This window comes from Canis lupus, chromosome 9 (assembly GCF_011100685.1).
Source record: "Canis lupus familiaris isolate Mischka breed German Shepherd chromosome 9, alternate assembly UU_Cfam_GSD_1.0, whole genome shotgun sequence".
Taxonomy (NCBI): domain Eukaryota; kingdom Metazoa; phylum Chordata; class Mammalia; order Carnivora; family Canidae; genus Canis; species Canis lupus.
This window is the reverse complement of record NC_049230.1, coordinates 57323555-57340718: the sequence shown is the minus strand read 5'-3', so window position 1 is coordinate 57340718 and position 17164 is coordinate 57323555. Positions and strand designations below refer to the sequence as shown.

The 17164-nt window shown below is 35.9% G+C and overlaps 1 protein-coding gene across 4 annotated transcripts in view; it reads left to right on the top strand.

Moving 5' to 3' along the window:
- The window catches only part of PBX3 (PBX homeobox 3), a 231182-nt gene that overhangs the window by 175380 nt on the left and 38638 nt on the right, over positions 1–17164 (top strand). For all 4 annotated transcript variants that reach the window (XM_038549347.1, XM_038549344.1, XM_038549346.1 and 1 more), the window contains exons 3-4: positions 1888–2129; positions 12928–13118. In XM_038549347.1, coding sequence (XP_038405275.1) covers positions 1888–2129; positions 12928–13118 — 433 coding nt within the window. The remainder of the gene's footprint in view (positions 1–1887; positions 2130–12927; positions 13119–17164) is intronic.

The following is a 17164-nucleotide window of genomic DNA, read 5'->3' as shown; positions in this document are numbered from 1 at the left end:
AAAACACACATTTCCAGGAGAAACACCAGTATCTGTATAAACACAAAGAAGAAACAGTGAACGCACAAAAGTGTGAGCAAAAATTTAGTTGAAAAAGGAGGAATTTAAAGACCTCCTGGACAAATAATATAAAATGAAGCGGAATCCAAAGTGCAAGAGAAGAGGCTGCCCAGTGAGTCCTCACTGCGTGCCAGATGCACAAAAAATTTGGTATGTAGAACTACAAGTGTGTCAAGGCCATAAGATTTTAACATCTAACAAAGTGAATTAGAAGAGAAGAAAATTAAAGATGTCAAATTAAAAAACACTAACATAACCAGTATTTGCCAGATCTAGAAGAAATACTAAATACATGTTTTTCTATTTTTAATTATCAGCAGTGTTGTTGCTGATACTGACTTTATCTTATTTAAGGGAGTTACCTAACTTTCTGGTTCCCTAAATGAATTTATTGTCTTAGTATATTACAGTTTTCAAACCTTATTTATTTGCCTCTGAACAGGCAACAGATATAATTTTAAATTATTGTGAGTTAGTTTTATTATCCAGTTGAAATTATTCTGAAGTATATTTTTAAATGAAAGTGACAGCTTTAAAGTGTTTTGGGGGAGGAAATTAAAGTTGTACGTTTGAGTTAAGACAACCAAGAGCTCTGTCATGCTGCGGGTGTAATTCAGGACATCTAGGAATGAAATCTGTTCTTAAAAGAATTGATGGTAGTTTTAGGTTAGCATATAAAATCACGGAGCTGGTGCTCAGCTGAATACTTGGCAGCTTATAGATGTTACTGTCATGTAAGTTACACTAGACACAGAGTGTGCACCGCTGTGGATAAACAACAACAGGCACAGACGAAAAAGGCAGAATCCAAATGCAGACATGCAGGATGCCAACTGCTCCCCCTTTCCCTTCCCCAAGATGCCTTGTAACTAGTGTGGGGAACCTGCTTTTAAACAGATTTACAGAGGTTAATTGGGCTGGGATATTTTAGATTATGTTACACATTAATGAAAATGCTGATTTTGAGCTGTCATGACTCCAGTGCTTTTTATACTGTGATAATTATTTTAAAACTTTGTCTTCTGTGTTGTTGAAAACATCTTGGCAGAAAGCCTGTGTGACCTGATTAAACCTATGAATTGTCAGCTGTGATCTATGGTTCTCAGATGAGGTTGCTGACTGGGCATCACTTAGGAAGTTCTTGATTTAAAAGCAAAATTAGATTGAGACTACTGTGCCCAACCATTTCAGTGATACATTTTTAATACTCTATTTAGGGTCTCGATTTCACAGTTTGTGGGCAATTGCTTAACAAATTCATTCACAAATATATATTTTTAAAGCATAGCTAATTACCTCATGATGTATGAATTTCTCCCCCTGAAATTACACAATGGAAACTCCCATCTAATCCTGTTTGTTTTCTAATTTTTGGATATAGTTTGTGAATTACCCCATGGGATTTTAAATTCTGTTCTTCCAACCATGCAGAGAAACAATAACTACCTTTAGATGCATTTGTTTTATATCCTTGGAATTATTTTTTTCCTTTCTCAAAATCCCAAGTTGTTTACCCCTTCCCATTTTATGCTTAAATCCTTAAAATTTGGGAAGATTAATATTAGCATATTCTGAGAAGCCAGGGTTACCTTTTTCCAGGGATCCAATCTAGGATAAATTGAGAGAGGGTAATGTAGAAATTCTGGGATGCATGTAAATATTCTCTCAAAAAGGATTTTCATACTTATGATTATTGATAAATGTGAACAAAGAAATTCTCAGCATGAATTGTAGTACACTAATGTTGTTTGATCATTTTCTCAAATAAAATACTCACACTATTTGTCCTATTTCTCGCTTCTTTTCTGTCTCTCTCTTTCCTTGAAGGTCTCAGCATCAGAGGAGCCCAGGAGGAGGACCCTCCCGATCCCCAGCTAATGAGACTGGACAATATGCTTTTGGCAGAAGGGGTTTCAGGTCCTGAGAAAGGTGGGGGATCGGCGGCAGCAGCTGCAGCCGCGGCAGCCTCTGGAGGTTCTTCAGATAACTCTATTGAACACTCAGATTACAGAGCCAAATTGACCCAGATCAGACAAATCTATCACACAGAACTGGAGAAATATGAACAGGTCAGCAGCCGCCACTCTCATAGTCCTGCACAAACCCTCTATTGCTCTTCTATTAGACTGCGCTAACCAATTCTAAGGGCTGTGAGGGGTAGGTGTTAACACAAAAAGCAAAACAAATAAGGTCAATGCAAAAACCCAAGTGAATTACTGGGTTCATGAAATGAAGTCCCTTTGAGATTTCGGAGGTGAAGCTAAACCTATTATATCCCATCTATTTGTTTCAGTTTTGTTCATCCCTCACATTCACATGCCCCTACGACTACACCTGCAGCCATCCTTCCCCTTTAACACACTGTTTGATGCCCTTCAAAGCTCGGGATAATTCACATTTACTCCCTGGCCTTGTTCATGAGTTTTAACAGCTTTAAAGGGAAGCTCTGCCTAGTGAGCTCTTCCTCCTATGCCATGAGCTCCAGAACCCTTCCAGGAATTAACTGTTATGGATCAGGCCAGACTAGAGTGGAGGGAGGTACCATCACAAAGTAAGCAGGTTCCGGTCTTTCTCTCTGAAGATGAGACTCCCAGGATAGTGATAGGTACCATGGGGCAGGGAGTACTCTGCATTGTGCGCTAAATTCCTTAGTAGATGGAGGCTGTGGATTAAAAATGCTGTCCTCAGGAATTATATTACCAAACTTCATTGAATTTAAAGTATCTTTGATTTTAAGATGTGTCATTGTTGATGTACCACCAAGAAAAAAGTTAATCCTACCCAGATGAACTATAACACACTGTTGACTGTGAAATGCTTCTCGACTTCACAGAGATGTTAAAAGGTGGGAGAAAATAAGCCTTAGATTCAACAAAGTCAGGTAAAATGTTGGTAGTTCATTTTAAACTTTAGTTGTTAGTTGAAACCTAAAAACCTGTTTAGTTAGTTTGAACAAGTTTACACTAGCAGGTAATTAAAAAAAAGCATTATTATGAAATACTTAAACGTACCACCAAGTAAAGAGAATGTTGTTATGTTGAATCCTATGAAATGGCCAAGTTTTTAGGTCAAAAACAGTTGTGTACTGGCAATTTTATAGGGCTCACCCTAAAATAAGGCACTGCCTAGACACTCATCACCCAGATACATAATGTCAGTATTATCAGTCTTATTTTTGTCTCTCTCTCTCTCTCTCTCATATCCACACACACACATACACATGCGCGCGCGCATGCGCGCACACATACACAAACACACACTTTGTTTTGGTTTTGGTGGAGTATTTCAAAGAAGTCTTAAGCATCATAACCATTTCACCCAGAAATACTTCACTGCACAGTCAGGTACTAATTAAAGTCTAAACACTTTAGTGTGATGTGGGCATCCTGGCCAGTTTTATTACTAATTTTTCTTCTGAGTTCCCTGCATAGTTTCAGTTGTATATTGTTTTTTTCATTGCCTTCTCAAATATTCTGGATATGGTGGTATTAAGCAAATATTGGATTCTGTTTCAGAGGTGAGTGTGTTTTGAGGGAGGGTAGAAAGTTTATGTAGCTTTATGTTAAAATCCAATATAAATTAATATTATAAGATACTGTCTTTTTTATCAACATAGTACTTTCTGGAGTCTCAAACTGTATCTCTAGTCTCATTTGTAGGGATAATTTTGGCGGAAGATGTGCAAATAAGAATTTTGGAAAAATTATCTTATGTACGTACATGCAAAAAAAAGGAGCTTTCTGATTTGATGTATGAATAAGTGAGAGTAAACAAAATAAGTCGTGGTTGAAAAAGTTGCCCTGAGCACAAACAGAAGAAAATGGTTCTAATTTGTAGTATAATCTTAATCGCATAACTTTATGTTAAATACATCTATACATACTTACTAAATAAATAACCACCAGTCACCTTGCATGGAAAGATCTCTAGTATTAGGGGCCAAATGGCCTGACTTTTTTGGCTGAGGAATTAAGGTGGCTCCCTTACTGTCTGCTGCCATGTTTCTTTATACCAGCTTCCTTTTTTTTCTCTCTTTAGCCCTATTGGGAGTCAGGTGAGGCTTTCATCATTCTGTGTCACCAGGGTTTTTGTTTTGTTTTGTTTTGCTTTAAGAATATACACAGGTTCTTCAAAAGCTAATCGATATAAAAAAAAAAAGATAAAAAAAAAGTTAATCGATAGTATGTATTTTTGGATTTTTTTGGATTAAACATATTGGGAAATAAGTTTTAATTCATTTTAATAATTCATTTTAATAATGAATCTTAACGTATGTCTTGATATATTCAGTAACCTAATAAAAATAATTTAAAAATATATTTCCTTGCTCATTTTTGACACTATCTGAAGGAAAAATACAGACATGAAATCACTGTAGTTTTATGGACAAATAAATAGATGGAGTACGATGACTGGTTGGCTGAATAACAGAAGTTTATAAATTTTCTTCCGTAGGTTCTGAATTGTTTTAGGAACAGTGTAGCAGCATTTAATTCTCTTGAGTTGTCTTTGGGGCTGACTTTTATAACTCTCCTCTCTGTAGTTCCTAAGTTACTAGATCAGTGAATTTTGACGGCAGATAATTGTTTTTTTTACAGTCTTTGGGATACAGGTTGTAGGCTTTATCTGGGATAGACCTTCCAGGGGTATGCTTTGGAGCTACTAAGAGGGCTAAGCAGAAGTGAGATGAAAGGGTGGCATTTCCAAGATAGGTGGCATTATAATTTCCATTTTATAGATGAGAAAATGAGACTCAGGTTGAATGATTTGCCCAATGTCACACATTTGTTTGGTGTCAGAATTAGGTACTAAAATCAGTTTCTGACAATATGCCTTCCTTTTCCATTCAATTGTGCTGCTATATATATAGAATTGGAAAATAATTCAGCACGTTCTGGTTTTCTCTCATTTGCCCATGTTGACTTGCATTTAGAATGGGATCAGGGAAAAGATGGAAAAAACAACTATCTTAATGACATTCCAGAAATTATATTTTTCCTCCTAAAAGTGAACATGGGTATTCTGAGTGACAGAAGCTTATTAATAATAGGAAGGATATACATGTTAAGGTGGTGGCATCATCAGAAAATTGTGTTGAGTCCTTTACTGAAAGAAAGAAACTACATTGGAATCTTAGAGCTATTCACTCTACTGTGTTTTGCAATGAAGCTGTAATGAAAATGTATCTGAAGCCTGTTTAGATTTAGATTGCCATAAAATTAACAAACACTACCACTGCAGTAAATTAAAGTACCTTATAAACACAGCCACATTTACAAAGCTAAGCAGACTAAAGCTACAGTTTGAGCAAAATTAAATCCAAGCAGCAAGGCTCAGATTTATATGTGTGTTTTAGGAATGGTATGGTCTTTAAAATCTCATCCTTATTTTCCTCCAGAAAATGTCCTTTGACCTTTTGTCTTCATTACATAGGCTTAGATATAAAGACTTTTTATGATAACCATCTAGATTCACTTATAGACACTTTTGAAATATTAGGCATTCAATATATATAGAAAAAGGTTCTTGAATATTACTACCACCCAAAATAAATCAAAACTATTTCTCTTTTCTTTTTGTTAATCCTTACACCCAACAGGAATATGTGATTTTCCAAAGTTTGCAGTAACTCTTATAATACTTTTTTGGGGGTGCATTGCTTCTCTCTTTAGGAAAAAAAAATAACTGGTTCCTTCTTTGTCTTTTTGTTGATTAACAGGTTTTGAACAATGCATTTACTATACTTTTCAAACACACTCTCAAGATTAAAGGCCCAACTATTAGAATAAGTGAATTCCTGCTGAACTTGAGCCAGGTGTCCTGGGAACCCTGTTTTTAAAAATTGAAGGCCTTCTCACTTCCTCTACCTCTCTACCAAAGGGAGGTGGACACGTTGGTTTTTGCAAATGAAATTTGACCTAGACATTTGTTCTCAGTTAAAAAGAAAAAGATATATCACACCCTGTGCAGCTCTCCCACTTTGCTTGTACCAGAAGAAATGCTTGTACACAGGCAGTTCACTTTATAATTTACAGCTGCTATAGTAGAGATGACATATTGAAAGCTATCTACTATAATTATATTGAAATACATTTTTGCTGAAGGCAAAAGTGTTGTAAGGGTTCCAACCCTCCCCAAGCATCTGGGAACCTGCTTTCTGAGTTCACAGATGTCTTTTGAATTCACCTCAAATCAGGTGAAGCATTGGAGCCAAGCACACACACCGGATGTAGTCAAGACCAATCAGGTACCATTTAGCTACTAGATGACTTTCAGACTACAGTGAATTAATTGCTGGGGGAATGGAGAATGAGTGTGGAACCTAAACCATTGTAAAGCATGTCCTTGTGCTTTTTGAGGATCTCAACATTATGTGCTTAGATTTGCTGGCAAAATCTCCTTTGCTTGTAAAGGAGTTTTATTTTTATCAGGTTAAAAGATGCTGATGTTATTACATTAGAGGTTGTATAGCTCAAAAACTCCTAATCCCATTTTGCTATTTGTTCTTAAGAGTTAAGCAGGAAAGACAAAAGGTTACTGCTATCTGATGGAAACTTTATATTTCATTTTTCCAAACAAGGCTTTGTCATTCACTTCTCCAAGGGAAGAGTTTTACTTCTTGTCGGCTTTCATGCTGGGTCTTTTTCTTGGCTGAAAGTGTGTTTGAGTGTTCCCTTTTCTCCTCTAAGTTTCTACTTTGTTAGTTCTACATATCGAATGTATCTTTGACCACAAACTTGATTAATAAAATGAATTGTTTTATATTTGAATATTCTTTTGTTTTCAACTTCTGTTTGCAGTATTCAGGCAATGGGCAGGCCTGATATATTAAGTATTAGGTAATCAGAGTAGGGACTGCTTGAAGAATAGCTAACATATACAAAATATGAATTTCATGTAATTGCCATTTTCATCGTCAATAACTGCCATTTATTAAGTATTAATTATGTCCTAGACTCTGTGCAAAGAACTTAACATATATAATATCCTCCTTACGAAAGCCTCATGAGATAGGCTCCTAAATCATGTAATTAGGTAAGAGTTGTTGAGATACAGTAGATATTTCGTCTTTGTGGCTGTTCCTTACTCATATTGGTCTCATTCTACTTGGCTTAGAAAAAAAATCTTTAAATGTTGACTTTTATCCTAAAACAAGAAGAATTTATTGATTTAATAAGCATTCCATAAATACAAAATCTATGATATTGGACTAGAATTACTTACAAGGTTATAAAGACATCTAGAAAATGGATGCATGCAAATTTGAGAGCCAGTAACTGGTAATAGAGATTCATTCTTTCTTTGAAAAGTAGATTTTAAAATGGGGGTATCATGATCCTCTGATGGTTACAAAAAACCAATTCAGTTTTTAGATCTGATCACTGACCCATTTTAAAGCTTCCTCTAAAATTAGTGCTTGTTCATTGTCTGATTTTATATGGTTACATTCAGTGATGTGAATTTACAGGCAAGAAAGGGGTTGAATCTTAAATTCACAATGAAAACACCATCACAAAACAGATGAAACTTCAATAAAGTTAAACCTGAAAACTTTGACTGTAAATTAAATATGTGCAGGTATCGAGGAGACAGTTTCACTAGCCAGCAAATATCATTAAAAACATTATCATAAATCAGATATTTCAGATCTTCAGTTGGTTTTGGATTTTTAAGGAGAAAGGAACAAATAGCAAAGAGGAAGTCTCATAAGAGTTGATTGAAAATATTTTTCAGATGAAGCTTTTCATACTTTATGTTCATTTAACTATGTTGTTGCTGTGTGTTTTAAAACACAAACAAAAATGCAGCCTAGATAGTTTTCCACAGCTGGATTAAAAGAAAAAGAGTTTTGTGCCATAACTTTAAATCAGGTAGTTTAAGGAATCAAGACTCTCATTTCCTGAATATTCCAATTATACCAAGGTGTTTCTGCATGCGTATTGTGGACATTGACCAGAAAAATTTTAACTGATAATATCACCTGGAAAAATAATAAGGCAATGAAAAATTTCTCCAATGTCTATTTTAATAGTATAGTCTTATAGGTGTAACAGAGGTTGTGATAAATGTTTGAAGTGAACATCCAACATTATAAATGGCATTGGTGCTAGTAAGTGGTTGGGTGGCCCTTCAAAAACAACTCTGCAATCATTTGATTATTCTTACTGCATTTATATGTTTAAAAAATGTATACCTTTTAAGGAATAGAAGATGAGGCAGTACTGTGCTCTGCTGTGAAACTGGTACAGATGATGCTGTAAATGAGGCTGTAATTTACTTTCAGTGGTATAAAGGAAAAAAATCACTTTGCCTAAAGTGTATGCATCTTTCTTAAGGGTGTACCCAGATTTTAATTATCTAAATGTAAATACTTAACGAATTTTACTTAGAGTAATGAGCTAAAGTGCACACTACATAAATGAGATGTTCTAATTAATCATGTATGAACTACTGTTTTAAAGAAAAGCTATGTGAATTCTGTGAATGTTGGGCTATTGCCAAATTGCTAATCAGCATTTGCATTCATAGATGAGTTCACTTAATAAGTTGTGAGACATTCAGCAAATGTTTTAGGAAATTATGAATTTTTAGATGCAGAAACTTTTTGCTTTTAACCCTTTTTTTCCTACATGCTTCCTAGAAACCACAGGCAAACACTTTCTGGAGTGATTAAAATGCAGCCAAAGAAAAACTTAAGAGAGCTAACATATCATTCACACAGGAGTTTTGAATTATTTATCAAGATGCATGTTACCATAATGTAACGCTAATGTAATGTGAGCGCTAGGTTTTCAGGAATTTGCAGTGTTATATGTGCAAACTAAAAATGCTTCCATAATCCAGTACGGTGGTTCTCAAACTTTTTGGTCTTAAAACCTAGAATCTTAAAAGTTATTAGAGACCCCTAAGAGCTTTTATTTGGTGGATTATATCTGTCAGCATTTATTATAAGAGAAATTGAAACTGAAAAAAATTAAAAGCATTTACTAATTAATCTTAAAATAATACATCTTTATGTATTAATCTAAATAATATTTTTGTAAAAACCTGTATTTTCCCCAGAACCTCAGCATCTATTGAGAATAATGACATTGTTTTTTACATTCTTGCAAACTCTTTAATGTTGTGCTCAGTAGAAGTCACCTGGATCTTACATGTGCTTCTGCAGTAAGTCTGTTGTAATGTGGTTGAAATATACAAAGAACACCTGGATCTGACCTCACACAAATATGTCATTGGAAAAGGCAAGAGTGTATGGTAATAGCCTTTTCAGATAGCTGTGGATTTTCTTCTTTGATAATACACCAAAACTTGACAAATTGTAATTTCTTAAATGTTAGTTATAATGCAAGTTTGAAATCATATCATTTAATTCTTTGTACTCTGTTTCTTTAAAATCCATTGGTCTAATATGCAGTTCGAATGGATCTTCTACCTGTGCATGTTTTTGTAACATCATGCATTGGTCACTTGGAAAATACTGGTTCACCTGAGTTATGGACATCTTCATCTTATAGTACCAAAATATATTGATTAGTACCAACACCGTGCTAGTCAGAAAGTCTGCTGGGAAACTGTGAAGCTTACAATGGTGGATGAAAGTTTTCCAAAATTCTAATTTTCACTTGAAAACTCCTATTTTGTTATGATACACATTACTGTCAGCTCTTTTACTTGACATGACAGGCACAATTTTTTTTTTTTTTTTTTTGAGAGGACATCTGCCAGATACCCAAGTCTGAATAATTATAATTTGTTGCTTTTGCTTTTTGGTGTTCTATGAAAAAAGCAGCTTTAGCTCACAAAGTCACACAAGTACTTTTTCTCAAGATAACTATCCATTGATATGCAGTAGAAGTGCTTTTTATTTGTTTCCCATTTTGTTGCACAGAATATTCTGGACATAGTGAAGAATTGAGATGTAATAAAATGAATAATTTTTCTTGCTTCACCAAGGACATTCATAAATGGAACTGTCTTTTTGTGTGTTTGTGCGAATGCGTGGTGGTGAAGAATTAAAAAAAATCAAAGATGACTTAGTATGTGGTTACCCAAAGAGTTTTTCTTAGCACATTGGTCCCCAAGATACCATAGAGCTGTGCTGTCCAATATGGTTGCCACTAGCCATGGATAGTTGTTGAGCACTTGAAATCTGGCTAGTATGAATTGAGATGTGCTGTAAATGTAAAATACACATTGGATTAGAAAGTGTACCTCCCAAAATAATGTAACATACCTCATTAACCATGTTTTTAAAATATTGATTATGTGTTGAAATGTTAATAGTTTTCATATATTGGGTTAAATAAAAATATTTTAAAAATTAATTTCACCTGATTCTTTTTATTTTTTTTTTTGAGGTGGCTACTAAGGTTTTATTTTGTTTTGTTTTGTTTTAATTTCATATGTGGCCTTGCAATGTATTTCTTTTGGACAGCACTACTCTAGAGAAAAGAGATTTTGTATCTAAATTTATTTGGGAAAAGTTGGCTATCCCATTCCCTCTTAAAGACTTATTCTGCACATTGCCATGTAGGTATCAAGGAGTCTTGCAAAAGCAAACAAAAATCTTTAAAAATTTTGGTTAACATTTTCCAAACATACTGTATTTTTGGACCATGTATTAACATTCTCTGAAACTAGCTATAGAAGTACATACTTTCTGATTCCAATGTGGGGACATTGTTCTAGTCTAATTTTCTTTATTTTATTGATAAGAAAATGGAGGACTAGAGTTTGTCAAATTATATAATTTTGAAATCTTATGAACATCTTAGAGAAAGTGCAAGAAAAAAACATATATATATATTTCTTGGCAGGGTGACCACTTGTTTTCAGTTTGGCATAAAGTAGTGCAAGTAATATAATGGGGGACAATCTTTATTTTTATTTTGGTTTTCTTAAAGATAGAAAGAACTTCTGGTTTTAGAGCTACATAGTTCCTTAACATTTTACTGTGTCATAACCTAGGACAATAATTCTTAGCCCTTTTTAGTTATAAACTGGCTAAGAATCTGAAAAGAAAATAAAACTCCACAGGTTGTCCCTCTAGGTGGGTGGTATACATGTACACACAACTTGGATAAGATTTCAGGAAGTCCTAGACACTCTAAACTTATCCATGGACCACAAGTGAAGAATTCTTCACATATAGTTCAGGGATAATGTACTTATATGTGTTAATCAACATTACTCTCAAATTGTAATACAACAGCTGACTAGTCGGTATATGTTCATTGGATGCCTACTGTCTGTCTATACTGCACAATCCTAAACTCTGAAGAATCCTGTAAGTGTAACATAGGGTCACTACTCACTTAAATTGCTTAAGACTTAAAACACATAGGAGAGGAAAAAAAGCACCTTTAAAAAAGCACCCTTTAACTGACAAGCAAGACTCATTTTACCTCACCTTAGAAACATTTATAGCAAAGCCCCAGAAAGCTTAGAGTAACTAAAACACCCAGTACACACCCAGTGTACTTACTGGAAAGGTTAGTTCTCTAATGAGCAGTTAGAAAACCATCATGTGCTGTATGGGAGCAATGTTCAGGATATCTGTAGGGAAGTGGACATTATTATAGCTACAAACTATGTCTTGCTGTGACCAGTGACTCTTCTGTTCTCTTGCCCTACCAGGGGCATTTGTGCAGTAAGATACAGAATCTCTCCATCTTGCCTTTTTAATGAAAATGCCAAAAGATGTTCTTTTTAATCAAGGGTATAGACTGATGCTTTATTTACTAGAGCAGTAGTAGATTTCAGTGTAGACCCCATTACTTGGTTTTATCAATCTAAAAAAAATATAGGTGAACTGAAAGAGGAGTTGAGGGTTGTTAACTTAAAAGTTTGAGACCCAAATCTGATCCTTGTTTTCCTGCTGCACCTCCCCTGAAGAATTGAACTGCTTTTCCCATCTTCCACAGATAGCTTATATCTACTGATGAGGCCCACACCACAGCTAAATTATTCCGGGACATTGGCATGCCTAGTATCCAAGGCTCTTTACATACTAACATGGACCTGAATCCCTTCTCTTTCTCCACATACTCTCTCTCATCCTCTCAACTTACTACATATCATATTTCTAGAGTTTGCCTGGTATCTAGCATTCTTCCTAATTTCCACCTTTATCCACCTTTCAAAAATCCAACCCATTCTTAAAGCCCAGATATCAGCTTTGTGCAGTGGTAGTATCATAGTCAATGAGGTTTATCCAAGGCACAATTATTGCTAATTAAAGCCCAGATCTCACTCTGCCATAAAGCCTGATGTGATCTCTACCTCCAAATGAGAATACTTCCTCCTTGGAACTTAAGAAACATTCATATCTTCCTGTGACACTTTACACAGACTGCCTCGTTTGAGAATTCTCTTTTTTTATATATTTTATCATACTAAAGACCAAGTACACATCTTGCTCATTTCTCTATACCTAAATAGCATCGGGAAGAGTTCGCATTCCATAGTCCTTCAGTAAACATTGGCTGAATAAATGTAAAACCCCAGAGAAGAATAGGAAGTGGTTAGTATTAACAATACACATATATTCATATTTATACATAGGAGTTGGTAGAGCCTATCCTCCAATGGGAAAACCTCATTTTGCAACTGGGAAAAGAGTGGGTAAAAGGACAATTGAGTGCTCTGCCTCCTTTGCATGTTGGGCCATTCATAGTCTCAGAATTCTTGGTGCCCCATCTAACTACCACTGCCATTTGACAAGTGTCTTGGTTTCCATTTTACTCTACCCACTGCATAATCCATTGGCAATTGCAAATGAGATAGAAATTTAGATGTTAATGTTTGAGTGTGATAATATAAAATACCGGATTCCTAAGGAGTGACTTTTTTCCCCCTTTACAGGCATGTAATGAATTCACCACACACGTGATGAACCTTCTCCGAGAGCAGAGTAGAACACGTCCCATTTCCCCAAAAGAGATTGAAAGAATGGTGGGCATCATCCATCGAAAATTTAGTTCCATTCAGATGCAGCTCAAACAAAGCACTTGTGAAGCAGTTATGATTTTAAGATCAAGATTCCTTGATGCCAGGTATGTGAAGCCACAAATCCTTGTGTGGCTTTTTAAATTTTTTTTTATTTTTTTATTTTTTTATTTTTTATTTTATTTTATTTTTTTTGCTTTTTTTCTTTACCTCTTTCACTCCTTGTATATTATTTTCTGTAAAACTGGCCAGTTGGTCTTAGAGTCTTCTTTAATTTGGCTATAAGGGTTCTTCTCTACAATGGATAGATAATTCACCACATGGTGCCTGCACTGTGAATCCTCCTTTTGTCTGAATACTGTTTTTCTAAATCAAGGAAGAAAGCTTATCAGTTTCTTCTGTAAGGATGAAAATTTCCCTTTTATTTGAAACTTCTGCCAAGTTTTGCAGGAGTTAACAATTGTGTATGGTGTGTTGGAGATACCGGATGATGTAACAGAAATGTCAAGCTCCTACTATCTGTTGCCTCTGCAAGGATGCCTCTTGGGCATTGCTAAAACTTGTTATTGGTCTTCAGCTTTAGAAAGGAGTGTTTTTTTTTTTTTTTATGATAAGTTCTATTTTTATTTATTTTTTAAAGAATTTTTTAAAAATTTTATTAAAATTCAATTTGCCAACATATACCATAACACTTAGTGCTCATCTCATTAAGTGCCTTCCTTAGTGCCCGTCACCCAGTTGCCCCATCGCCCCACCTACCTCCCCTTCTGCAATCCTTTGTTTGTTTCCCAGAGTTAGAAGTCTCTCATGGTTTGTCTTTGTCTCTAATTTTTCCCCACTCAGGTTCCCCCCTTCCCTCATGATCCCTTTCATGATTTTGTATATTCCTCATATGAGTGAAATAATATAATTGTCCTTCTCTATTTGACTTACTTGACTCAACATAATACCCTCCAGTTCCATCCTGGAAAGGGGTTTCTGTTTTGTTTTGCTTTCTCTCCCTTGCAATCTGACAAAGGTGATAAATCTAAATTTTACAATATTGAAGAAAATAATGAAGCTCACTTCTCAACTGGAAAACAAGGTGTGTGGGACAGTGTTTATGCCAGAGCTCCTCTTTCGAGCCAAACAGAGAAACATATGCCATCTAAAGATACTATACCATTCTCCCAGTTAAGGAAAGCCTTGTATCATTTTTGGTTCCTCCTTCTTCCACACTGAATTAGTCACCAGAACTCGCCAATGCTTGGTTTTCAGCCTTTCCCATATTCACTCTTTCTTTCCACCCTTACACTACTCTGTCCATCCTTCTGTATGTCTGGCACAGTTCCCTCTTGTGTCTCCTCCCTCCAGTCTCAGACCTTTTCTCACCCCTTCTCCACACCCCTTCTCCGGTTCTACAGCATCCCTGTGCTGCCCTCATTGCTTTGCTTAAAAACCACAATAGCTTTTCAGTGCTGAATAACTCACATACACACTTACTTAACCTAGCGTTTAAGACCTTCTGTGACCTGTTCCTGACTGAATTACTTCTTTGTTGTTAAGTTTCTTTGAAGTTTTATTCTATTTTAAAAATCCCAAGCTCACTATGGAAAATCGGAAAATCTATAGACTAGAAAGATACAGGATAAAAGACAACCACATTTTTGCTACCTAAAGGAACAAAACACTGTGAATGTGTTAGGTTATTTCCTTCTGTTTTGGGGGCTTTTAAAAAAAATGTTGTGATGGTACAATATGCATGATTTGGTTTGATTTTTAAAACATTTACCATGAGGGGATCCCTGGGTGGCTCAGCGGTTTGGCGTCTGCCTTGGGCTCAGGGCATGATCCTGGGGTCCCAGGATCGGGTCCCATGTTGGGCTCCCTGCGTGGAGCCTGCTTCTCCCTCTGCCTGTGTCTCTGCTTCTCTCTCTCTCTCTCTCTCTCTCACACTCTCTCTCTGTGTCTCTCATGAATAAATAAAATCTTAAAAAAAAATTTACCATGAATAAACATTTTTATATAATATAAGCTCTAATTTTAAATGTCAGTGGTTGAAGTCTACCAAATGGGTATATGATAATTAATTTACCTAGCTATTCCTCCATTTTCAAGCATTTAAGTTGTCCCTACTAATTCCCATTATAATTTCTTTCTTCTTTCTTACCTTCCTTTCTTCCTTTCTGCTATAAGTATTTACTTATGCTGAAGATTATAAAAGTAAACAAGATAGGTTAACATATTTGCCCCAGTTGAGCTTACATTGTACTTAGGGAAATAGATAATCACAAGTAAACACATACAGGCATACCTTAGAGATGATGCAGGTTTGGTTCTAGACCACCGCAGTAAAGTGAGTATTGCAATAAAGTGAATCAAATGGATTTTTTGGCTTCCCGGTGCATATGGAAGTTATGTTTAGTTAGGTATACGATAGCATTTTGTCTAAAAGAAAATGTACATACCTTAATTCAAAAACACTTTATTTGCTAAAAAATGCTAACCATCATCTGAGTAAATTACAATCTTCTTGCTGGTGGAGGGTCTTGCCTCAGAATTGATGCTACTCACTGATCAGGGTGGTGATTGCTAAAAGCTAGGGTGGCTGGGACAATTTCTTAAGACAATAGTGAAGTTTGCTGCGTGATTGATTGTTCACAGTTTATCTATAGCATGTAATGCCTTTTGATAGCATTTTACTCATAGTAGAGCTTCTTACAAAATTGGAACCAGCCTTCTCAAGCCCTGCTGCTGATTATCAACTAAGTTAATGTAATATCCTAATCTTTTGTTGTCATTTCAACCATCTTCACCAAGAGTAGATTCCATCTCAAGAAATCACTTTCTTGACTCATCCATAAGAAGCAACTCCAGATCTGTTGAAGTTTTATCATGAGATTGTAGCAATTCAGCCCACTTCGGGCTCTACTTCTAATTCTAACTCCCTTGCTATTCCCACCACATCTGCAGTAACTTCCTCCACAAAAAAAGTCATTACGAAGGTTGGAATCAACTTCTCTTAACCTCCTGTTAATGTTGGTATTTTGATCTCTTCTATGAATCATGAATGTTCATAATGGCCTCAGAATGGTAAATCCTTTCCAGAAGGTTTTCAACTTACTTTGCCCAGATCCACCAGAGGAATCACCATCTCTGGTAGCTATATCTTTACAAAAAAAATTTTTTTTTTTAAGATTGTATTTATTGGGCAGCCCTGGTGGCTTAGCGGTTTAGTGCCACCTTCAGCCCAGGGCCTGATCCTGGAGACCTGGGATCGAGTCCCATGTCGGGCTCCCTGCATGGATCCTGCTTCTCCCTCTGCCTATGTCTCTGCCTCTCTCTGTGTGTGTCTCTCATGAATACAGAAATAAAATATTTTTTAAAAATTGTTTTATTTATTTATGAGAGACACAGAGAGAGAGGCAGAGACAGAGGCAGAGGGAGAAGCAGGCTTCCCCGCAGGACTCAATCCCAGGACCCCAGGATCACAACCTGACCCAAAGGCAGGTACTCAAGCACTAAGCCACCCAGGTGCCCCTACAAAATGTATTTCTTAAATAATAAGACTTGAAAGTTAAAATTGTGCCTTGATCCACAGGCTGCAGAATGGATGTTGTGTTAGCAGGCATTGTGAAAATATAATCTCATTATCCATCTCCATCATTGCTCTTGGGTAACCAGGTGCATTGTCAACGAGCAGTAATATTTTGAAAGCAATCTTATTTTCCTGAGCAGTAGGTCTTAACAGTGAACTTAAGATACTCAGTAAACCATGTTGTAAACAGATGTGCTGTCATCTAGGCTTTGTTGTTCCATTGGCAGAGCACAGGCAGAGTAGATTTAGCATAACTCTTAAGGGCCTTATGATCTTTGGAATGGTCGGTGAGCATAGCTATATTAGTCCCTAGTGAGAGAGCCAGCTTGTTCTTTGAAGCTTTGAAGCCAGACATTGACTTCTCCTCTCTAGCTATGAAAGTCCTAGATGGCATCTTCTTCCAATATAAGACTGTTTTGTCTATACTGAAAATCTGCTGTTTAGTGTAGTCACCTTCATTAATGATCTTAGCTAGCTCTTCTGGATAACTTGCTGAAACTTGTACATCAGCATTTGCTGCTATACCTTGCACTTTTATATTATGGAGGTGGCTTCTTTCCTTAAACCTCATGAACC